Source organism: Rhagoletis zephyria, unplaced genomic scaffold (genome assembly GCF_001687245.7).
Source record: "Rhagoletis zephyria isolate East Lansing unplaced genomic scaffold, Rhagoletis_zephyria_1.1 Rzeph_scaffold_00125, whole genome shotgun sequence".
Taxonomy (NCBI): domain Eukaryota; kingdom Metazoa; phylum Arthropoda; class Insecta; order Diptera; family Tephritidae; genus Rhagoletis; species Rhagoletis zephyria.
Window position 1 is genome coordinate 361,447 of NW_016157209.1, and position 25,211 is coordinate 386,657.

General features: G+C 37.7%; 2 protein-coding genes across 9 annotated transcripts in view; one reads left to right on the forward strand and one right to left on the reverse strand.

Annotated features, from left to right (window-relative positions):
* The window catches only part of Sik3 (Salt-inducible kinase 3), a 68,047-nt gene that overhangs the window by 26,864 nt on the left and 15,972 nt on the right, over positions 1–25,211 (reverse strand). For 3 of the 8 annotated variants that reach the window (XM_017636552.1, XM_017636547.1, XM_017636541.1), the window contains exon 2: positions 20,122–21,083. In XM_017636552.1, the coding sequence (XP_017492041.1) occupies positions 20,122–20,280 (159 nt within the window). In that variant the 5' untranslated portion in view covers positions 20,281–21,083. Of the gene's footprint in view, positions 1–20,121; positions 21,084–21,360; positions 22,325–25,211 lie in introns of those variants that run through there. The other 5 variants (XM_017636566.1, XM_017636559.1, XM_017636573.1 and 2 more) reach the window with 3 other exon arrangements.
* On the forward strand, positions 643–2,922 carry LOC108380213 (uncharacterized). The gene has a single exon (XM_017636591.1). The coding sequence runs from the start codon at positions 1,508–1,510 to the stop codon at positions 2,177–2,179; it is 672 nt and encodes a 223-aa protein (XP_017492080.1). The 5' UTR covers positions 643–1,507; the 3' UTR covers positions 2,180–2,922.

Here is a 25,211-nt window from a genome sequence, read left to right on the forward strand (position 1 = left end):
TTAAAATGAATGGAGTAAAGAGAACAACAAAAAACAATAAATCGTTAAATCAAAGCGAAAGAGAAGATTAAAAACTTTCGCGCTGTGGTGTTCGGAAGCAATCAGGTCAGGCCATGCCAGCCAAGTCAAAAGCGGCTGACGTTAGTTCTTCAGCATTCTGCGAAAGAGTGAGCGAGCTAGTGTGATGAGCGCGTTGGCAGAGGGCAAATCAGAGCATAGGAGCAGCAAAAAAAAAAAAAAACAATTAATTTTATTAAAAATACAGATCGTATGGTGGCAGCGAGTAGGAAGCAGATAGCGGTGAGCTAACGTAACAATAAAGTGCTGAACACATTGAAAACGACGAGCTACCGACCACAGCTTCCAATTTGTCATCTTTATTATCTAAGCGCTTTGTCGATGGCGACATGATTTCTTTGAACGCGGCAGCGACATCATGAATTTGTATGAGTTTGACATAAAAGAAGAGGAAGAACCTTATCTGTCGCCAGAAAAATAGAAATAGATCTAATCTGGCCACAACCGCAGCCGTCGCGTAGCTCGGTCGTCGCCAAAATAATTATCTACATAAGAGTACGTGTTAAAATAATTTGACAGCTGTGGTTTGTAGCTCGTCGTTTTCATTGTGTTCGGGCTATAACAGAAACCGTGCAACGACAGAAGGCGGGTAAAATAGCATGGAGTCCTATATAGCGAGCGAGTAATCCATGGCGAAAAGTGGAAGGACCACAGAGTAAAAGCAAAATAAAGCAAAAGGAAAAAAAACTAGCACAAAAACTAAAAAAATAGAATAGGCAAAACAATCACGATAAAAAAGGTGGCAAACAATAGCAGCGCTTTACCAGAGGCGCGCGTATCGATTAAACTACCCGCAACACATTCCCGCAACGCAAACAAGCGGCTCGACGAAGATTGGTGACTGGCGGACTGGACGGGAGAGCGGAAAGTATTGCAGTTGATTTTCTAGGACACTGCGGCTAGTAACTGCGGCTACCAACCACATAGCCTGGATACAAGTGGGAGGGGAACGTGCCTGCGTTGGTTGAGCCAAATAAGGCATAAAAAGGCTGCGGCGACGGCGGTGTTGGCGACGGTTGGTGGTGGCAACTGGATCACGTTTGATTACTTGGTGTAAATAACACACAATAGTAGTAGCGACAGCCACAGACAGTCGATTAGTTAAATAGCTACGTAGTGCATGAAGTGTCGTTACGAGTAGGGCTACGTAAGAGGTCCTGCTGAAAGTAGAAGAGCACAACTAGTGGACGATTGAATAAGGTGTACGCTGCACATTGTATATAGGCGCTGCACGCTGCACCCAAGCGACAGCCAGCTTCAGCCTAGTTGAGTTTCAGAAAGCGCCTTGAGCGAAAAAACTGAAGCAGCCGAGCAGCCAAAGTACAAGTTGTTCAAACAAGTACATCGACCAAGGAGGACAGCCACACAATCCACGTCATAAAAGCACAGCCAGCATTCCCACGTGGCAGCATCAACAAAAAATCTTAGCATGAAAGTCGACGACAACAATGCGAAGCCGGCGGCAACAAAGGCGTTGGCTGGTAAACAAAGCGTCAGCACCGCGCCAACGACGACTACGACTATGACGACGATGACGCCGGCGGCAGCATTGACATCGAAGAGAGGTGCTGCTGCAGCAGGTGCAGGTACTAGGTACACCAGCACTTACGCACACACATTGCTTAAGAAGAAATCCTGCACAACGCTACTCTGTGAGCTGACGCGCCTGAAGACCCAACAAAAGTATCTCGAATGTAGTCAGGTGAAATTGAATCCGGCTAACTACGAGGATCCACCGGCTAGTGCCAACAATAACAATGGCGCCACAGCGTTTGCGCAGCCAACGGCTGGCATTGAAGCAATGCAATTGGCTAATGAAATCGAATGTATGAAAGTGCAATTAGAAGAGGATTTGAAGGTATATCGTGAAAACTCATTTCGCGAGGTGCAGGAATTGCGCGATAAGGTGAAATCTATACGAGAAGATGTCCAACAACCGGACCGATTGAGACAGTGCACCTTGCCGATGCTACGCGAACGTGTTATTACGATCAACACGCAGCTAATGCAACTATGTGACAAAAATCAAAATGAATTTGAAAAGCTACGCGAAGAGTGTGAGAAATTGGAGCGGAATAATGATGTGCTTGTGAAAGTATGAGGGTCTTATATTTAGCCTCGTCAGAATGAGTACTTTGCGCGTACGTGACGCTCAAGGATGAAACTGACGTAACGTAAAGGAACGTAGAACGGCGCCACAATGAAGGTGTTGCGTTTGCAACCAAAAATCCGATACCATAGCAATATATTCATACATTTTTTATTTAAGTATTCCAACTTTTTTCATTGTCTTCGTCAATGACTTAAAATTTTCGAAGCCTGTTTAATGTCTGGACGTCTACTTTCTTCAAATAATGTGACAAATAATACATATTATCAAGTGTCTTGTCTTGTATAAACTTAGGGTAATACAACTGTCAGCAGTGACGGACCTACTTGCGTCAAATGTTGAGAGTTGGCCAACGTTCGTTGAGTCCGTCGACGCAAGGGTTGCCAATCTGACGTTCTCTATGCAAACTTACACGGTCTACTCAACTGTCAGTTGCATCTTTGTGCGTCACGTACGCAAAGTACTCATTCTGACGGGGCTATTAGAGATTTTTTTTTGCAATTTATTAATAAGTTTTCTATATTCAATGGACTGCGAGATCTTTTGATGTAAGTAGGCTTTTCGTTGTAATATAAATAATAACTACACACTTAAAACTCTTGGGCTTTCTGGTTATGGGGGTATCTGCTTATGAGAATATATTTCTTTGTTCAGTTTTGAACAACAAATTTCACTGAAAACTTATTTGATTAAGGAGATTATAAAAAATTTAGTCAGAATTAAGGAATGTTGATTAGAAGAATTATGCGCGTGACCTTCAACTTTAAATCAGGTTTGTGTTTTGGTATTTGTAAGTTACACGCCACTGGTATTCGCAGTCGCGCAATGGGAAATATGAAAAAGTATAAATTTTATTTTGAAAATGCATCAGCTAGCAAAATAAATAATAATTTTCTGACTAAAAGCTCAACGGGTCTCAAAAGCTCAAAAATCTTCACGGAAGCATAACAAGTATCAAAAGCTCAAAAAGCTTCACAGAAGCTTAACAAGTCTCACACGCTCAAAGAGCTTCACAGAAGCTTAAGAGTCTCAAAAGCTAAATAAGCTACACAAATGCTCTAAGTTATATTGTGCCCTAAGCAATTTACTTTGCAAACTTGTAACTTTGACTCAGCCTTACAAATACAATGTGCTGAACTCAGCTTAAAAGCTACCTGAGCAGGGAGAAGTATTTGGTCGGTTATACAAGAGGCATCTATGTATTTTGAAAGAGAATTTCGTGTCAAACAATTTTTCCAAATTTTTGCTAAGCCGCCAACTTTATTCTAAATTTAGCACTGACCTAAGCTCTGACTCATCCTATCTATCTTTAAAGTCCAACGGGTCTCAAAAGCTCAAAAAGCCCCAAAAGCTCATAGAGTTTTTTGTGCCGAGAAATTTTCTCTTGAGAACTTCCAAAATTTACTCCGTTTTGAATTTGTCGCGTTTTAAGCTGAACTCTGCGTAAACGCTTTCTGAGCTATGTATTTGAAAACAAAAAAAAAAAATGTGTAAAATGATTTTGTAAATCCTCATCTCATCCTTAACTTAACTGTAAGTCTATCACTTTCAAAAGCTCTGAAAGGTCCGCTTATACTGTTTGCAATCTTTATCAAAATTTCTAGTAACTCTCGCATATCTATAAAAGTTTTAGTGTATTTTAGTTATAATTGCATGAATATTTAAAATAAGTTTTAATTTTTAATATACTTTAAGGGAGTTTATAATTATTTTAAGTTTTTTAAATAAAGTGATCTTATGTAATTTAACAAAAATTACTTGATTTACTTTTGTGCTTTTATTAGTTCAAAGGAAATTTACGTAAATAAAAAGGATGCTCCAATTTTCGATTGGTGCCGGTGGACGCTCTTAAAAGGATGCCTATGCGAGCATAATTTAGGCAGAAAGATCCAAAGGCAGGGCCCCAAAAATTTCAGGGACAAACTAATTTCTTAGAAGTAATGAAGATGCAAGCTTTTAACCAACTTATGTGCGTCTATGTTGCTCACGTGAAGAGCTTTTTAAGCTGTGTATATACATTGAAAATGTGCGAAGAATTAAAGTTCTATTTGTCTACCAGTCTAAATGAGTGCTGACCACAGAGAGCTTTTACTTCATATGAACTTGAGTAGGCAGTGATGGAGCAAAACGTTGCACGCGGTCAGTGATTTTCTAAGCCTTCTGTAAATTTTATGTAGCAGGGAGCAGATTAAAAGCTCTTCCTACTCATCCATACAATCCATATCTTGGTAGAACACTATCCGAGAATTCGACAAAAGAATTGGTAAGAAAGTCAGTGCCGCTAACGCGATTACTAGTTTATACATTAATTTTGTAGACATGAAAGTCATCAATGACATGGAGAAGTTATGGGCATGTGAGATCCAGAAATTGATTTATTTGTAGTGAAGGAGCAGATTCAGGTGACGTTAAACAATAGCTGGGTGTAAGCAACATTTTCCCAGCGAATGAGCGACAGATTTTGGTGGCAGATATTAAAATACACCTTCAATAAAACAACGGAGTTACATGCCACTTTTTAAGAAGCCCTACCTGTTTTAATCGACTTCAAAAAAAGGAGAAGGTTATCAATTCGTCGGAATAATTTTTTTTGTATGTATGTTATGCGTAACTTTGGACCACGTCAACCGATTTCGATAATTCTTTCCCTATCGATTAGGTAGTGTTTCAGAGGTGGTCCCGTACTAATTTGTTGATATTATTTTTATAATGTTTTTTTGCTTCTCCTGCCAAAAAAAAAAAAAAATATGAATTATGGTAAAAATATGTACATATATTTTGTGAAATCGGAATTGCGCAAATAATATGAAATATGTACATATGAAATACCAGCAAATGATTTACACTTCCAAAATACTTATGTGAATGCCAATTGTTGATTATGCCATTAATTGAGGATTTCAGAATTTCGTTGTCTGTTGCAGTTACTCATACGCCGTGACGTGCCAGAACACGTGATGAAAAATCATCAAACAAAGTATGTACGATTACATAAAAAGAAGGCCGGATACATACACACCTACTTCATTGTGTAGCTTGCTATTTTTCTGGGTTGAGCGTTATTGTTCATTAGTGCCAATTGGTTACAACAGAAAGAGGCAAAAAAGAGCGAAGAAGGCAAAATGTGTAATAAGTATAAGATGGAACATGGAAGGAAATTCGAGGTGTCGACTAAAGGGTAACAAACTTTTCCAAATTATTATATCGTTACCTTAATCCACAAAGACCCTAACCGACAATTTTTTTTTATTTTTTAATGTTCGTACCCAGTTTGGTGGGGATTGGTGAGGGGCAACCGGAGATACGGCATTTTATCGTAAGTGGGCGGTGCCACGCCCATTTTCAAAAAATTTCACAACTGACTTATTTTATGCCAAAAATCAACTTCGCGTACCAACTTTCAACAATTTGGATCCAGTATTTACGGAAATATCGTGGTATTTACATATTTCGAAAGAAAAATACCGTTATATGGTAGGTCGGCGTAGTTATTGTCCGGGGTCGACCCTTTTCAATCCCAACCTACCTTGGATAAAGGGAAACTTATCTACCAAGTTTCGTGGACATATCTCAATGTTTTCTCGAGTTATCGTGCACACGGACAGACAGACGGACAGGCATGGCTTAATCGATTTCTCTTTTAATTTTGAACATTTATGTATACATTTTTCTATATCTCGATTGCTTTTGGCTGTTACAAACAACCGTTATGCGAACAAAGTTATTATACCCTTGTGCACAAGTGCGCTCGGGTATAAAAATCAGTGAAATTAAGAATAACAATATGGGTAGAATTCTGTAGAATTTAGAAACAATAGTATTTTGGTTTATGAGGACGAACAGGTATTGAAAATGTGTTTTTAATAGATTTTATCTTTTTAAGATAATAAAGTTTGCAGGAAAAAATTCGATGCTGAGTTCGTGTGTATATTAGCCCTCAAACAATAATTTTTAAAAAAATATATATTGCACATTTTCAAGAATTTTTAAGGATAAAATTTGTAAAAGATTTTCTATAAGCATTCGTCCTTATGCAATTTTATTTTATTTATTCTGTTATAATTCTTCCTCTATTGTTATCTTTTTAATTGTATTCTCTTATTGTCATCCTACACTGCACTGAATTTGATAAATAATTTTTTGAAATAAGCATATTTTTTAATATTCAAAGTCCTTAAAAAACTCTTTTGTGTGTGCAAAATTTACTGTCGCACTGTCATTTCAAAACTTGAAATTTTCCCTACAGTGTAATTATTCGTTGGATTTTTTTTTGCAAATGTATACCTAATATAAATTTAGTTATTAAATGAAAAAGAATATAGCAGTATTTAAAATGTTTCAAATTGAATCTTAATTATGCCTGCATATTCTTGAAATAAATAACGAAAATCGTTTAGTTTTAAAATCGCTGTTTATGAAATAAAAATATATATCATATTTGTTAAAAAGATAAAAAAGAAATCTTTATTTATTAAGCATGGTTGGTAGATTGCGTTGGCTGCATTGCTTTCATTTACGAATCCGGTACAGTGAGCCTTAAAATGCGAAAGGGGAAAAAATAAATGCGTGAAGCCCCAATTCTGCTACCGCATATCATTACAGAGCAACCCTCCTGTGCTCTTGAGTTTCCTTGTAAGGCCTTTTATTGGCTTACATAAATAACAGAAGAAGATTACGCACGCTTGGCAAACCATTTAGAGAATGCCTTGCAGAGATATTACAGGTGAAAATAAGACTATCGGCAAAGCTCTGTTGCGAGGGCTGAAGCTCGCAAGTTGGGTAAGCTTGCATCCGAATTTGCCCAGTTTACCGTTCATCCCCTGTCTGGTTCTGCAGTTCGCCTCCTTAGGCTCGAGGCCGGTCTATCTGCCGCTTAAGCTGCTGGTAAGGCATTATGACGTGCACCTATTTTCTACGGAGATATGTATTTCCTCATTATTTATTAGTTACTCATACGCCCAGTAGAGCTTACTAAGAGCTACTTGTATGTACGATCAAATATGTACATCAATTTATGTATGTATGTACATACAGTACTATCTGGGTCGAGCGAACTAATTAATGCAAGACCAGTTCATAGAAAACAGATTGTTCACTATATCCAGATTGAGTTTTTTGTTCTTTAAAATCAATTTTATTACGCAGTGCGTCTTTTAAAGTTAAATTTTTAAGAACTCTGAAGTGTCGTCTTTTCCCACAGCTAATGCCAACACATGTTTCCTGTTGTTGCTGTATCGTTGTCGTCAAGCTCTATAGCGGTAGACCCAGGAAGCGTGAAGCCACGACATCTTAGCAGGGTGGGGTTCAGTGGGCATGCGAAGAGATGCTGCGTGTCATGGAGCGTCTCTCCGAATGACGGGAATTCATTTGGCACATCTGCATTTATTCTGTTCAGGTATGTGTTCAACCTGCTGCAGTAGCCCGATCGAAGTTGGGCTATGTGGTCCGAGTCTCCCGAGGCAGACGAAGCTCTGCCTCGTCCATGTCAGGTGGTTGCGTGCCCAGAACGGCATTCACAGGTCGAGAGTCTATATAACTCGGGATTGGCTCTCTTTGAATTTCGTTCAAGGCCTGTCGGTAAGTTGTTGGGTTCAGAGATAGTTTTATTAACCCCGGACTTCGTCCGTCAGTTCATATAGATGCCTTCTGATGTGCCGTGGCGAGGGTTCTCCCGCAATCAGATGTCTGTTTGGGTGCTAACACGATAACACCCTACTAGGAAGTGCTTGCAGAGCATTGTGTTATGCTCCTTAATCGGGAGCATATGTGCCTCGTCGCGCAGGTGATGTTGCGGCAACATCAGAAGGAATCCTGTCGCTGTCTGAGTGCCGTGTTTTGGCAGGTCTGCAGCTTCATCCACTGCATAGTTCAGAACCGGCCGGCCAATCGCCTTGTACGTTGCCAACAACGTTTCTTTGTTTGGCGCAGGTGCTGCCGGCTAGCGACTTGAGGACGTTGTTGGGGCTTTGTACTTTATTGACAATTGCGGTTGTATGCGCCGAGAAGGAGAGCAGACCTTTGAAGGTTACTCTGAGGACCTTCGGGTTATTCAACGTCGGAATTGGTTCGTCATCGACGAGAATACCCAGTGGCAGTCTGACCTCCTTCGTCCAAGTGGTGAAAAGCGTTGCTGAGGAATTTGTATGGGAGAGGGTTAGGCTCCGTGCAGTGACGAAGCGAGAAATCTCGGCGAGATAATCATTACTGAGCAATCGTCAGCATTAGAGACAATCGAGACTACCTCTGGTGGTTGAGGGAGCTTAGAAATGTAAAAGTNTGCGGCAACATCAGAAGGAATCCTGTCGCTGTCTGAGTGCCGTGTTTTGGCAGGTCTGCAGCTTCATCCACTGCGTCCTACTAGTCCCTGGCAACCACACAGGCGCTGCATAGTTCAGAACCGGCCGGCCAATCGCCTTGTACGTTGCCAACAACGTTTCTTTGTTTGGCGCAGGTGCTGCCGGCTAGCGACTTGAGGACGTTGTTGGGGCTTTGTACTTTATTGACAATTGCGGTTGTATGCGCCGAGAAGGAGAGCAGACCTTTGAAGGTTACTCTGAGGACCTTCGGGTTATTCAACGTCGGAATTGGTTCGTCATCGACGAGAATACCCAGTGGCAGTCTGACCTCCTTCGTCCAAGTGGTGAAAAGCGTTGCTGAGGAATTTGTATGGGAGAGGGTTAGGCTCCGTGCAGTGACGAAGCGAGAAATCTCGGCGAGATAATCATTACTGAGCAATCGTCAGCATTAGAGACAATCGAGACTACCTCTGGTGGTTGAGGGAGCTTAGAAATGTAAAAGTTGAACAGTAGTGGGAAAGGACACCACTCTGTTGAACTCCCTGTTTTATTTTCCAAGGTTTGCTCGATTTGTCTCTAAAGATCACTGACGAGTTTCGACCACTCAGGTAATTCGCCGCCCACCGTTTGTCTTCTAGTAGCGTTACTTGAATAGTTCTCTCACAGGGGGGGTTTCGGTTAAGGCCACGAGTTATCTGGCTATATATGGCGTCAAGGTCTGTTGTTGTGCTGTGCACTTTACGGAACCCATGTTGATGCTTCGCCGGGGTTGAGTAATTTGTGTAGTGCGGGATTAGAAGGGTCTCTAGTATCTTCGCAACCGGGGAAAGGAGAGCTATCGGGCGAGAAGACTCTTCTTTGTTGGACGGTTTCCCCTATTTAAGCAGCGGAACCACTCTACCCGTTTTCCAGATGTCTGGTACGATGAGAGTGGCCATAGATAGGTTGAGGACCTTGGTTAAATAGTCCACTCCCGCAGGACCCAAATTTTTGAGCATCAGGATGCAAGTTCCGTCGGGTTCAATTGCTTTGGAGACTTTTGCCTTCTGGTCACTCTACGTTTGGCTTTGTCCCCGGGAAGATGCTGTATGAACTGTCGGCTAAAATAACTCGCGCATCGCTCCGGGTCGGACGAAGCGTGGTCGCCAAAAGATATTTCAACTCTGTCCTCATGCTTCGTCGGATTGGACAATGACCTCACGGTTGACCAAAGCTTGCTCACACCAGAGGCGAAGTTACAAGTCTACAGATGGTCTCCCCACTTCACTAGTTGCCGAATCTCCGAGTTGAGAACTCCTTATACGGGGATTTACGGGATCGGCCTGGCGAAGGGATTATCCTTTTTATTATTAAGTTTTTCGTTGCAGTTTTGAATTTGGAATGAATTGGTTTTAAATTTTGTTCACTCTACAAAGACTCAAATTTGTTCACTCTATAGAGTACTCAATAGAAAAATTTTCATGTTCACTCTTTCGAGGTGTTCGTAGCATCAGGTATTCACTCCAGCCAGATACCACTGTATTTGCATTAGAAGTTAACAATTTATCTTTGTTTTATACGAATTACGAATAAATACATATCGTCGTTTAAAGTACAAAACCGCGTAACTGACATTTGCAGCCAAAAATTGGATTTGCTTACACGAGCTCTTGGCTCAATCCTTATCCATTCGTCCTAAAATATACTAGCCAGAAATGCCTTATAAAAACCAGAACCATTTTGAAATATTAGTGTTTCTACTCTCTTGAAAATAATTTATCCAACCTCACATACGCGGTTAGGCATTTTGTTGATACGCGGTTTTGTACTTAAACGACGAAATAAATAGAAGGGTATGTACGAACGTCACTATTACATATGTATGCACACATGTGGTAAGTAAGCTTCTCCCGCCAAATGTTTCTGCTCGCGGAAATCTCTATTTTAACACCTCGCCTCTATTCCCGCCGTGACTGGTTGTGTTGCGTTGTGTTCTGTTTACTTAGTATGCCAGACATGAATTTTCAACGCTTTTGTTTTGTAATTATCACCAACAACAGATCCATTACAATAATATAAAAAAGGCAAACTAACATTTTTATTTACTTAAAATGGTTAAAAACTCTTAATAAAAAATTAACTTAGTTGCGAATTTCTTTAAAACGCAATTTTTTCACTTAGGATTGTAACTAATAGCCCAGTTATGCATACTTTGACCTGCTATACGATTTTTACGTAAAAATCAGAAACCAACAGCCTTCTACGTATGTAATGCTGTAATGTAACAGAGATCTCATGTGACAACTCTCAAGCCATGCCAAGTATGCATAACAGAGAACTCAGAATTCTACATGTGAAGTGCTAAGCGATTTTGGCCGAGTTCAACAAAGCACGCCAGTCGTTTCTTTTCTGTGCCAACTGACGCCAATTGGAAATACCAAGTGAAGCCAAGTCCTTCTCCACCTGGTCTTTCCATTGCAGTAGGGATTCCTCTGTTACCACCAGCGGGTTCCAAGTTGAATACTTTCAGAGCTGTAGCATCGGTGTTCATTCGAACGACATGGCCAAGCCAGCGGAGCCGCGGTATTTTAATTCGCTGCACTATGTTCATGTCGTTGTAAAGCTCATACAGCTCATCGTTCCATCGTCTGCGGTACTCGCCATTGCCAACGCGTAAAGGCCCACAAATCTTGCGCAAAATATTTCTCTCAACACTCCAAGAGCCGTCTCATCGGATGTTGTCATTATCCATGCTTCTGCGCCAAATATCAGCAAGGGCATGATGAGTGACTTACAGAGTGTGGCTTTCNGCATTAGAAGTTAACAATTTATCTTTGTTTTATACGAATTACGAATAAATACATATCGTCGTTTAAAGTACAAAACCGCGTAACTGACATTTGCAGCCAAAAATTGGATTTGCTTACACGAGCTCTTGGCTCAATCCTTATCCATTCGTCCTAAAATATACTAGCCAGAAATGCCTTATAAAANTCGTTGTAAAGCTCATACAGCTCATCGTTCCATCGTCTGCGGTACTCGCCATTGCCAACGCGTAAAGGCCCACAAATCTTGCGCAAAATATTTCTCTCAACACTCCAAGAGCCGTCTCATCGGATGTTGTCATTATCCATGCTTCTNCCAAGAGCCGCCTCATCGGATGTTGTCATTGTCCATGCTTCTGCGCCATATACCAGCACGGGCATGATGAGTGACTTATAGAGCGTGGTTTTCGTACGTCGAGAGAGGACTTTACTCCTGAATTGCCTACTCAGTCCAAAGTAGCACTTGTTGGCAAGAGTGATTCTGCATTGGATTTCCATACTGACATTATTATCGGTGTTAATGCTGGTTCCAAGTAAACGAAATTCTCTTACTTTCTCGAAATTGTAACTGTCAACAGTGACGTGGGTGCCAAGGCGCGAATGTGCTGACTGTTTGTTTGATGACAGGCGATACTTCGTCTTGTGCTTGTTTACCACCAGACCCATTTGCTTTCCTTCCTTATCTAACTTGGAAAAGGCAGAACAGACTTCGCGGTTCTTGCAACCGATGTCAACGGCATACGCCAGAAATTGCACGCTCTTGTAGTAAATTGTTCCCGAGCGGTTGAGTTCTGCAGCTCTTATTATCTTCTCCAACATCAGAAGAATTGACATGAAAGGAAGTCGCCTTGTCTGAAACCCCGTTTGGTGGCGAACGTCTCAGAGATGTCTTTCCCAATTCTAACGGAGCTGGTGGTATTGCTCAACGTCATTTTACACAGCCGTATCAGTTTTGAGGGGATGCCAAATTCAGACATAGCGGCGTATAGGCAACTCCTTTCAGTGCTGTCAAAAGCGGCTTTAAAGTCGACAAATAGATGCTGTGTGTCGATCCTATTCTTGCAGATCTTTTCCAAGATTTGGCGTATTGTGAATACCTGGTATATAGTGGATTTGCCAGGTCTGAAGCTACACTGATAAGGTCCAAGCAGTTCGTTGACGGTGGGCTTCAGTCTTTCGCATACTACGCTCGATAATACCATATAACCTATGCTTAGAAGGCTGATTCCGCGGTAGTTGGCGCAAATGGCGGGATCGCCTTTCTTGTGGATTGGGCAAAAGTTCTATGTGTTGCGTAACCACTTACACGCAGAGCTCATTTAGCAGATTCCTTATGTGACAACTCTCAAGCAACGCCAAGTATGCATAACCGAGCTATAATTCATTGCTTTAGTAGTAGTTGGTTTTAAATACTATTAGTTTTTAGTGACTTATCTATCGAATTTCGCATCGAAAGATGAATTTGAAAATAAAATGAGTTAGGGCCTTTCTACATACATATGTATACATATTAATGTAGCGATATATATGCGTGTATGTACATGCACCTTTAAGTATGTATGGATGTACTGGATATACCTAGCCTCTTCCGCCGTCCCTAAACATGTATATTTTGTGATATCGGTTAATTGGAAATACGAGACGGCGAGAGATGAAGAGAGATAGAGAGCAAGCAGTACACCGAGTGCTATCTAGAGTGTGAACGCACGATTGACAGTCCCCTTGCTGCGCAGCCAGCGCCAAGCGATCATTCCAACCATTACTGTACTGAGGTATTTATTTACGTGTGTACATACATATATACAATAGGGTGGACCAAAAATTCAAATGAAAAAGTAATGCCGGAATTTTAATGCTCTCAGCCAAAGGATTGTTCTATATCGAAAAAAACATATCCTTGTTTTTTATTTCGAAATCAAAACACATTTAGAGGTCGCTCAAAGCACTCAAAGTTTTCCATGTATTTTGTACGGGGAAAAACAAGTTATTGTGGTACAATGGTACAGAATTCTTGAAAATCAATATTTTTCGATCAGAAAACTCTGTTTCTCTTCAGAAGACTTCAGGGAAAAGTAAGCAATTGTTTATTTTAACATTGCATTTTTTGGGGTTTTTGGGGGACCTTTAGGGACCTTTACAAAATAATTATTATTAAGAGATGGTTAAATAAACAATTAGGTATTATTATTGGAAGTCTCCTAAGGCGAAACAGAGTTTTACGATCGGAAAAATTTTGACTATAAAGACTTATCCATCATTTATACGAAGAACTGGGCTCAAATCGTAACATCGAAAACCATACGAAAGAAAATTACGTGATACGTCAGTCGTAAAAGCTTCACGTATGTCATAATCCGAAAAAGGTGTTTTTACCTGACGAGTAATACGGTATCGTATGTGACGCTTCGAGCCTTGTTTTTGCCCATATAAAATACAAGGAAAACTTTGTGAGCTTTAAGCGACCTCTAAATATTTTTTGATTTCAAAATAAGATAATATAAAACAATGCTAGGGGATGAAGCAATAAAATTCCGACTTCATTTTTTATGGACTACCCTAATATCATACTAAATATGTATGTACTTATTTGTGCTACACAGGCATTTTCGCTGGTTTGTACGCTCGTACATTGTATCACCTCGTGCTGCTAAATGTATACTTTGTAAATTTGCAACTTGTTGAGATAAAGTGGCCAACAATAAATGTTTTGATTTTAATTTTTCTAAGCTTTTTGTAATTTTTCTTGCATTGCGATATTTGCAAAAATGATGATTCTCAGACATTGTAAATCACAATTATTAGTTTATACATATGTATATGTAACCATACAGAAATGGACCAGATATAATACGCTTGTTAGGTTTAACTTGAATATGCCTCACTCATACGGAATCCTCCTTATATATGTATATGTGAACACTCTAAAAACTGCAAGTAAAACTACTACTGAAAATTGTTTAAATTTCAACCAGAATCTGTGTAATCTGTGTGTGTTCGAACGTCCTACTGTAATTTCAATGATTTTTATTTTACGATTTTAACCAATTAAGATTAAAAATAATAATAATATTTGAGTTTTATTTTTTCGCTCATAGGAAATTATTATTATTTTATTTTTTCGCTCAAAGATTATATTAATTATTGAGTTTTATTTTGTCACTTAGGAATAATGATCATTAAAAAAAACTCAAAAGCTATACCAGCATGATTTCCGTATCCATTTCAGAGGTAGCGACACCCCAATAAAAGGAATATGTCCCAAAATTTTCATGAAAACTTTCAGTTCGTTGCATAAATTTTAAAATTTAAATTTTTTTTTTAATTTTATAAATAATCATTTATTTTAAATGAAAAAATATAACTCAATAGTAATTATTATCTTCGAGCGAAAAAATAAAAATTAAATACTAATTATTTCCGTTAAACGAAATAATAAAACTCATAAATTTTTACTTTCAAGCGAAAAAAATAAAAATCATAAAATAATGATTAAATGCTGATTAAAATTATTTTACTCATAATAATTACCGTCCGTGTCCTTAGTGTCTAAAAACATAGGCAGCGTTGATGAAGTCGTTAATTCGGAATTAATTGCAGTTGATGCCGATTAAGTTTTAGAGAAAAAAGGCTAGCTGTTGTCTGTTGAAAAATGTCCGAAGCAAACAAAGCGTTTGAGTTTGGAGTCCGCGGCAGGCGTAGAAATTAAAAAAAATATATATATATTTCTATTATTTATTTCATATATTTTTTTTTCTTTTACTTCATTTTGTTTTGTTTTATTTTATTTTACTTTATTATTTCAAGTTAGTTATTTAGTTAAAGTTTTTAGCGTTTACTTTTATTAAAAAAGTTTGCCTTTACTTCAGTACTCAGGTATCTTTAAATACCAAGTACATATATACATATGTATGTATGATTATGTACATATCAACATAGTATTTACTTAGTATCAAAACAGGTACTTTAAAAGTATAGGAAATGGGGGCCACTACGCACTGAGTTTTCTTTTATTTTGTAAAAAACATTAGAGCTTTTTCTGCTTACGATTGCTATAATCAAAAAACGAGCAAGTAAGTTCGTCTGCAAATTGTCTGGTTGCAATTCACTTTAATTAGTTGTGAGTAGTGAGTGAAATTCGCTCGAATTAAATTTATTTAGTTTTAGTTGTTGTTTTCATTGTGGATTTTACAATTTTCCCCTTTTCCTTACAGTTTATTCACATGTCTGTACGAATATTGTGCATATTACAAAAAAAATTCATGTATAGCTATGTCTGTTATTTTAATAGTTTTTTTTTTATTTACTTACATACATATGTACATATTTATTTGCTTCGTTTAGTAGCTCGCGTTAAAAACACAATGCACACATATTTGTCTTATCTATTGTTGGCGTTCAGTAAATACAAAAACACAACAAAACGGTAAAGTAAACATTAAAAAAGGAGAAAAAGTCATGAACAAATTAATGCAAAATGATAAAAAAACAGCAAAAAAAAATTAAAAAATAGCTGAAATAATGGCTAAGCAAACAGTGGGAAAAATTAAATGACAAAACTATTAAGTAAATTATGTGAAGTAAAGGAAAACACTTCCTAGTTGACGAGAAAATTTCACTTAATAAATGCTTGTATGCGTAGGCTAGGGCTGCCATAATCCTGAACCTATCGACCGGAACACTTATCATCCGAATAAAAAACGAAGATACAAGTGAATATGGTGCCAATATATTTTCGCTATAAGTACAGTTGCTTTGGTTCTGATATAATAAGCAATGTAGTTTTCTCTCAAGTTCTGAATATTTTTAATCATAAAAGAACAAATTTCTCGTGAGGGTGAGGTAACTTGGAAAAGCTGCGCCTTAACGTGGTCTTGAATGTTTGCCTTACCACCATTAGCAAATTTTCGTATATCCTACAACGGGCTTCATGATCATTTTTCCTATTTTGCATATGTATTACCTGAATATAATTTAGGTAGCATGTCTTAAGTGAAACCATTCTAAAAGACTTACCCAACAACATTCNTCAAATCAAAGAACTTCTTAAAAAGGCCTCCTACAAAAGCGCTTCTGAAAGCTCGTTTTTGAGTAGTGAAAGCAGAAGCCCTTCAATTTGTGCCGCTCCATACAAAAAAAAATGAAGGAGAAAGGAATAATTTTTAGAAAGGCCTTCTGGATGAGATTTTAGCTCCTGAAATTATTTACTGGGTAGTACTTATGTGTGACCCCTCAGCCGTGTACCTGAACTTGCACTTTTTTGGCATTTGCCTGAAAAGAGTAAGATTTTAACCAAATAAACTAAACGGAAAGAAGGTAAACTCACCAGATATCCAACATGTAAGAAAAAACGTTTCGTTATCAATTTTCGACTACTAATGACAGAAAGCTTAACCTTTTTTCATAGCAAAAACCTGCTAAAAAATAGAGTGTCTGCATTGATCTTCATTCAAAAACCAGGACAATTTAAGTGTGGACTAGGTCCTAAATCCTGGAAAACCAGGTAGGCTCATATTTATAAAAGGTAATAATTAAACGTACATATAATTTATTTAACAAGAAGCCAAGTTTAGAAATTTGTATTTTAGGTAGATTTCGGTACAAACTTTACAATTGATGTTTAAGGAACTTAAGGAACTTCGCGATGAGCTGGTAGATACATGCCTTCAATTCATTGCTTTAGGTTTAATAGAGTTTTGTTAAATATAAAGACGATTTCAGTTTCATGTTAAGCTATGGACTCACGCCACAATAAATAGCAGTGCACGAGATAGGATAGTTTGTCTGACAGTGCTAAAATAAGGTGAAACAATCGTGCTTGTTAGTAGCGAGTTAGTACAAAGAAAAGATAGTTCATCTTAAGTTGATGGCTATCGACCAGTTGAGATTAGGTAGCACGGGGCCATCGTTTTGTGAATGCCATCACATCTGCACCGTTATTTCGATTTTCAAAAAATTAGGTGTCAACTAACAAAGGGGAGTTTTACGCCGACCCAGTATCCCAGTAGAACTATTTAAGTTTTTTTTTGTCGAATTTAAAACGTTCGGCCAAAGAAAAATTATTTATTTTTTTTCAAAATTTTTTTTGCAACAATACTCTTTGCTTATATGGTGGTACTGTCTAATGTTCATATACATACATACATAAATATATACATACGTATATCCATACATAAACTCATGTACATGTTGCCTGTAGATGTGTTTATGTCAATATACATATGTATGTATGCATGGAAATGTACCCTGCAGGAAACGGGCCGTAACTAAACTACCTTTGATGACCGCAAAAAAGTTTCCTCTGCATAAGACGTCAACTAACTTGTAGCTAACTACTTTTGGACATAAAATATCAATAAGAAAGATTTTTTTTACATTTTTATTTATTTAATTCATGGAACAGTACAAATTTACTTATTTGTTTACAAGTTCTTTTGCAGGTGGTTCCATATTTGGATTTCATCAGACAAAATGGTAAAATAAAATTTCGATCTTTATTTTATCTGTCCCGAATTCGAGAGAGCATCTGCGAAGTGCAGTAAAAATGTGTATTCAAAGCTATTTTTGTATGAGGATCTTTAAAAAGAAGCTTGTTTAAAGAAAACAAACTCCCGATAACGCGTGACTCCTGCACGACTTTACAATTCACTTAAAGTTAGTTTTGTCACAGCTAATTAAATGTTAGGTATTGATCGGTCATTTTTTATCAATTAAAAATTTTTTCTGCAGGGTACCTTATAAGCTACTCGTTATTCAAATCGAGAGTAACGTGAGAGTACTGCCTCAGGCCAGATTGATCCGGTCTGTATACTATATACATACATATACGCATACATCAGAGCTTATCACACTTTCTAGAGCTTATCAAAAAAATTTGTAACTACTTTCATATACATATGCTAGGTATTTATTTATGACTGTTTGAAAATACATACGTATCTATGTACATACATATTTGCATACATTTGCATACTATACATACAAACGTAGATATATACATATGTGATATGCATGTACATGTAATTATTTAAATATTTACAAATAGCTGATGCATAAAATAGTTCGAACACGCAGCATTTCTAATAAACAATTGATCATTGCTAAGCTTTGCAAGAAAGTACAATGGTGCGAAAATTATTAAATTTTCCAAAATACTTGAAGTAATGAGAAAACTATGGAAAGCAACATTAGGTATCTTTATTGCTTTGACATATCATTAATAAAGACACATTCCAAGTAAACTACGCGCCTGAAAGTGTTGATTTTTAAAGTCTAATGCAGATTTTGACACCCAAAAATTTTAATTTAAATCAATTCAAAGAATTCATACATACATATGTACATATATATATAGTAAGTGTTAAATATTCTATTGTCCAAAAAAAAAACAAACGTTTGTGCGTATAAGAAGAATTTAGAAAGAGAAAACTGCTCACACGTGAAACGATTATGTGTTAGATTTCTCCTGGAGCGCTATGTAAAATGATGGAACGGTTTTGGATTTCTCACACAAACTGTTTGTAGTACTACTAGGCGTATATAACGCATTAGTTAACAGATAGGGTTCTTACTGGGTATATGTATGCTGTGTATGTATGTATGTGTATTATTTGCGTTTGATGGCTCCGGCAAAGAAAGTGAGTAAAAGTAATAAATGGAGAGGAACAGTGCAGTCTGGTATTTGTAAACCTCCTCCTCATGGTTGGACAGCACAGACCTCACTGGAAAGGACCATGCACATGGTTTATATTCTGGAGAGCGACGAGTATTGCGCTTGAAAGAAATTCAACAGTTCAGGGTTTAAATACCCTAAATTAAATAAGGTGCCTTAAATTGATCGTCGAGAAGCTCGCGAGTATAACGAGTTTTGAGATACAAGAGAATCTCGTGAGAAAGCGATCCTCGCGAGAAATTGCTTCTCGAACTCTCTCGGGAAATCGAAGGCTCTAGTATACAGCAGAATTTCTCAGGGTTTTCTTTCGATTGTAGAAGATTCTTCAATAAGGCTCAGCTGAAATGAGGTCAAGGTTTCATAGCAGTTAATGTTCGCAGGCTAATTTCAGAGCTTTATTGTTCGACTCGGTCTAATAAGTATATGTACATATATATATACAGTAGGGAGGTCCAAAAATAGTAAAGTCGGAATTGTAATGCTCTCACAGGAATGTTCTATATATTTTGAAATAAAAAAATATTTAGAGGTCGCTCAAAGTGCTCAAAGTGTTCCATGTATTTTATATGGGGAAAAAAACAACTTTTAGTAGAAATGGTATAGAATTCTTGAAAATCAATATTTTTCGATTGGAAATCTCTGTTTCTCTTCAATAATAATACCCAATTGTTTATTTAACAATTTTTTAAGACTAACGTTTTTTTTATTTGTCCCCCATTGCATTTTTCGGGGTATTTGTGGATTTTTAGGGGACCCATAAATTATGGTTACGATGAAAAAATGGTTAGATAAACAATTGAGTATTTTTACTGGGAATCTCCTGAAGAGAAACCCATTTTTCCGATCGAAAAATATTGATTTTCAAGAATTCTATACCATTTCTATGAAAAGTGTTTTTTTCCATATAAAATATATGGAAAACTTTGAGCGCTTTGAGCGACCTCTAAGTATTTTTATATTTGGAAAAAATGGGGATATATTTTTTTCGGAATAGAACAATACTAGAGAGTGACAGCATACAAATTCCGGCATTCCTTTTTCACGTGCATTTTTGGACCATCCTAATGTTCTATGAGCAATGTGTATGAAATATTAAATTTAAATAAATAGTAGGTATATAAGCTAAAAACATCACAAAGTATTTTTTGTTTTAATAATATTTACCTTCGATTTGGTGACAATGTTGGACGCCAACTTGACCACTGCAAAATTTCCCTTGCCAATTGTCTTCTCCAACTCATAATAGCCAACACGCAACAATTTATCCACTGATATTTTACTTGTTGATGGAACTTTATAGTTATCTGGCGTTGAGGCTGCCATCGCTGCGTATACGTTTGCGCAACGTTAACGTCGTAGCCGCCGCCACGAACTCCAAACAGATGCAATGTATGTATGTAGAAAATAAGTAAATATTGTACGATGCGATGTTGATTGCACGCTGATTGGTGACTTAACGCCCGTCTACATACTATATTGGACCACACTATGCTCGCGTATACGAATTCAATTCACTTGATGTGCGTTAAGTCGAAGGCTTCTTTGGGGGCAGGAAGCTAGCTAGACGTCTTTCAATTCAATTTTGTGGGTGTGCATTTTTATGCTGCCGCTGCCGCTGCCGCTGCTGCTCTGCCCTACTCTGCTCATTAGCAATGCTATTGCCGTAGCCGTAGCGACGGAGTGCAATGTCGCATATGTAAGTAAAAAGGCGGCGCGAGCGTTGTCGTTGTACAATAAATTGAGTAGTCGTTGAGCTTTCCTTGTAGCTAGCTGTGTACGGCTGTACTGACTTTATGCCCCTGCTTAGGTTGGAATCTTTGAAATTGTTAAATGACACAGAGGAAATGCTGATTTATGCTTTCGAGTGATTTCTAAAGAGCGAGTGCAGGTTTCTTTTACGCCGCTGCGCTTCTTACAGCGCTAAGCGTTGATGATTTTTTTTGTTGCTCTTGTTGCTTTAGTTGTTTCTGTTGTTGCTTGTGAGTTGCTACTGCATGCGTTAATTCATTAATAAAATAAATTTCATTAAATTGCCGCAATTGATGGGNGGGGGGGGGGGGGGGGGGGGGAGGGGTAAACGACGTGCGCACGCCGCGTAATGTTGTTTTTGCACGCGTTCTCTCTCACTAAGGAGATTAACAATTTATATATGTACCTATAACATATATACATTATGGCGGGTCAACTTCTATGATAGATTTTTTCAACTATGCGGGTAGAGCGTAGGAGTACTCTACGTGAAATTCAAAGAATGGTGAATTTTTTTCAAGCTAGCAAGCTAGAAAATTATTTTATACCCATAGTTTCTTCGGCCAATTTGATTAGAATTTCACGCAGAATACTACTATGACAAACCAACATATAAAAAAAAATATATAAAAAAAATTATCCACCCTAATGTACATATATTTAGTATGTATGTATGTATCTCTTCGGTTGTCGGAAGGTTGGTGTACTACTGGGAGACTTTTAAACATTCGTGTACACAAAATCGACTGCGAGTGCTTGTGATTTAAGCGGCTACGCGACGCGACGTGCTATTAATCTGTCCGTTGATGATGCGCCAACGTTTGAATGCCGCCGACGAACGAATGACGTGCCAAGTGGCCGAGTAGGCGGCGAGTGTACCGCACGAGTAATAAATAAATCAACTGGTGGATGTCGCTCGACGTAATACCTCGCGAATCGCGCACCGCACCACCTGCCCACTTCGAGCAGGAAAATTTTAGACTGTCGTCGAACAAAACTGCACTGAGCGAAAGAGGTTGAGAGGAGAAGGAGGTGGAAGGGGTTGGTCTATTCTGACTCTTGCTAATTTGTGAGAAACGAGCAGCGTACAGTTTAATTTACAAGAATCAGAATCGTTGCCGATCGCCGTATTGCAAATGGTTTTAAAAGTTTTTTTTGTTTGCCTGAAGGTGAGAAACATGATCGGCGAGCGCATTTATGATGCGCGCAACGATATGCGATCGACCAGAAAAGACAAAGCGACGCGCGCACCCTTATGATGCTGATGCCAATGATGATCAGTGTTGCCGTTATGCACCTAAAGGGGCAATTTGACCATTTTTAAGCGCCAGTACCCTTTGATCCGACTTTTTGAAAATTTTGATTTTTTGACTCTTTTCTAAAATTATGTGCCATTTTTGCCGCTTCTCGAAGATTTTTTAGGAAATGTTAACAGAGCCATGCTACTGAAAAATATTTCCTACTGTAGGTACCAAAAAATTAATCACTTAAAACTTTTAAAGACAATGCAACTCGATTTCTGTGTAAGTTTGCAAATCTGTTTTGTGCAAAGATTGTCCCGCTATTTTCTTTTTAAATTCAACAGCAGAACGTTCTGGCAGCGAAAACACTTTATAATACGCGTAAATTTTATTTTGACTTTGGATCTCAGATTTATTTTATTACTAGTAAAGGAAAGCAAGAATAACATGGCGACCCTTTTTTTCGTCAATGACCCCTTTTTTGCGACTACATATCTGAAAATCTCAACGGCAACACTGATTATGATGTTGTCTGTTGTTTGTTGCCGTCGTTATTGTTGTTGCTGGTGATGTTGTTTGTTGCTGCCGTTAATCGTATTTTGGCGGCGTGGGCGGTGAGGGATTCTTCGTTGTTGCTGCCATGTATTGACAAAAAATAAACAATTAAGGTCGCTGTCGAGCATGACGGGCGCCGAGATGGCAGAGGATCAAAGACGGCGGCACAAAGCACGAGATCACGGGTTTTCGTTTGAGTTGTTTGTTGCTGATGCGGCTGCTGTGGAAAATTATGAAGACGACGCTATTATTCACTGTTGGCGTTGGTGGGCGTCGATGGCGATTTCAGTGACGCTGGCAATAATGGGGAACTCAGCCACAAGGTACGATAGGTAATCGCCAAATGTATTGGCCATATTTTGTTGCATATATGCCGTAGTCTTGTATTAATTCTGTCTTAATTTCTTTTACGAATTTGTTTTGAGTTTGACGGGTTTCTTTTATTAATAAAAAAAAGTGAAACAAAATTTGCGCAGTCGTTAGTTGTTTTCTGCAGTCGAAGAGCGCCTGTGCGTTGGCCAGAGGTGACTCAGTGGCCGATGGCGATTTTTATTATTTTTTGTTTTTGTTTTGTTTTTAAGATTTACCATTTGCACTTCAATGCTTTGTTTTATTTATTTATGATTGTTTACTTCACTGCGTATCGCAGTTGCACACATACATACGTATGTACCTACAGATGTGTTTATTAGTTAGTATTTATAAGTAAACACTTGGCACGATTAATATGCTTGAATATTTATTTTATTTTTATGTTTTCAGCTTGCCTGATTTTGCTGTAAATTTCGTAAAATTCCCCACCCATGGATATGTCCTTATTTACAAAAAAAAAAATTGTGTATATTTTGACATATTGCTGGTCTGTCTATTCATTTTTTTTTAATGGAATTCAGGCTATGTATTAGAGGTATACGCCGCCGCCGAGTTACGAAAATATCGGCGCGGCGGCGGCGGCGGCGGCGTTCGGCGCCTAGGGAATTTTGTACAAAATTTTCATGTTGTATGCACATTGAAATACATCGTTTGAAGGAACTAAATACTACTCGTATAAAAGCACTATTTTACGAAATGAAAATTACATTTTTAAAAGAAGTTTTTTTGGCATAATTTGGGCCACTGAACATTTAAAAAAAAAACGTAACTCAGAAAAATATATAGGTAACATGTTTTTCGATCGACAGCGTTTATTACAGTTAAATTAGGGTCGAATAGGGTAGAAAAGTTTTTTTCCTAAGTAGTGGTCAAACCCCAGGAAGGTTTTGCTCCCGCGCATAGCAATATTTTCTACACAGAGTTGAAGTCCCCCTTTTTGGTAAAAATTACTATTATTTTGCATTACATTCTGTTCTCCTTAGAAAAATTTGGCACTTAATATATTATTGGAAATTTAACTATTTATAAGCCATTTTTCAAACAGTGGGTCAAAAAGGCCCGTTGTGGTGGGAGTTGATGGGTTAAACTTTTGGAAAAAAGTAGGCCAACCTTATTTTCAATATATAACCCGCAAAAATTCGTAAGAACTCCGTAATTTAACATAACGGTTGAAAGCTTATTGCAAAACTTTATTGATAGCGACATAAATTACCCCAATAACTTAACCTTTAAATTTTTTTATTTCTTTAAATTGAAATAGTACATACGCATTTTTAGAGTACATAGAGATGTATGTATATTAGGGTGCCCATCGAAAATCGTTTTTTTGTACCTTAGTACTACATATTTTCAAATTGTGGAAATTATCGATGGTCAAAATTTAAAAAATTCATTGAAATTCAAGCAAAAATAGTCTCTCAAAAACTCATGAATCTAGAAAATCGTATTTTCTGACCTAAATCCACAGGCCGCGACCTCTAAATGGCCTTTAAAAAATCTATAAAAATAGGCAATAATATCTCTCATAAATCAAAATAAATCGAATCAAATTAGGGGGTAGGGTCTTTAAATTTTCAAAAAAAATCATTTTCAATGGGAAACCTAATGTATATACTATATAGACTTTCTTCTGTTCGCCCATCCATCAGCAGCAGTCACTCAACATTTGAATTCAATGAATGAATTAAATAGAATTATAATCTGATGACATGATAAGATTAGAAGCCTCATGGCTCTTTGGACTCTACCTTATGGGCAGTAGCGCCGGCGTTTCCAGACGCGCCGGCGTCGCCGCCGCCGCCGATTCTTTTTGAAGTTGAACACGCCGCCGCCGCAAAGCCTGTCGGCGTAAACCTCTACTATGTATGTATATATTCATAGACCAAATTAAACTTTTATAAAGTTAGTTAACAAATAAGGAAAAAATGTTACAAGTAATGTTTACACACATACAGTGGTCGAACAAATTTTAGTCGCGCCAAATTATGACAAGTTTTCATAATAATAATTTTTTTTAGTTATTAATATTATTTATGTTTTACATAAGGTTTTACAGAGTTGTTTTCTAATTTCTATTTTTTTACATTTAAATGCATACTTGCTGGTTCTTTGATTTATTTCAATCGATTTCACTATTCTCTTTTTAACCGACTTCAAAAAAAGGAGGAGGTTTTTAATTCGTCGGAATATTTCGTATTAATTTTTTTGTGTATGTTACAGCATAACTTTAGACCACGTTAAGCGATTTCTACAATTATTATTTTTAAAAGAAAGGTGGTGCCTCAGAGGTGGTCGCATACTAATTTGGTTTAGATTCGGTCACTTGATGAATAAAGT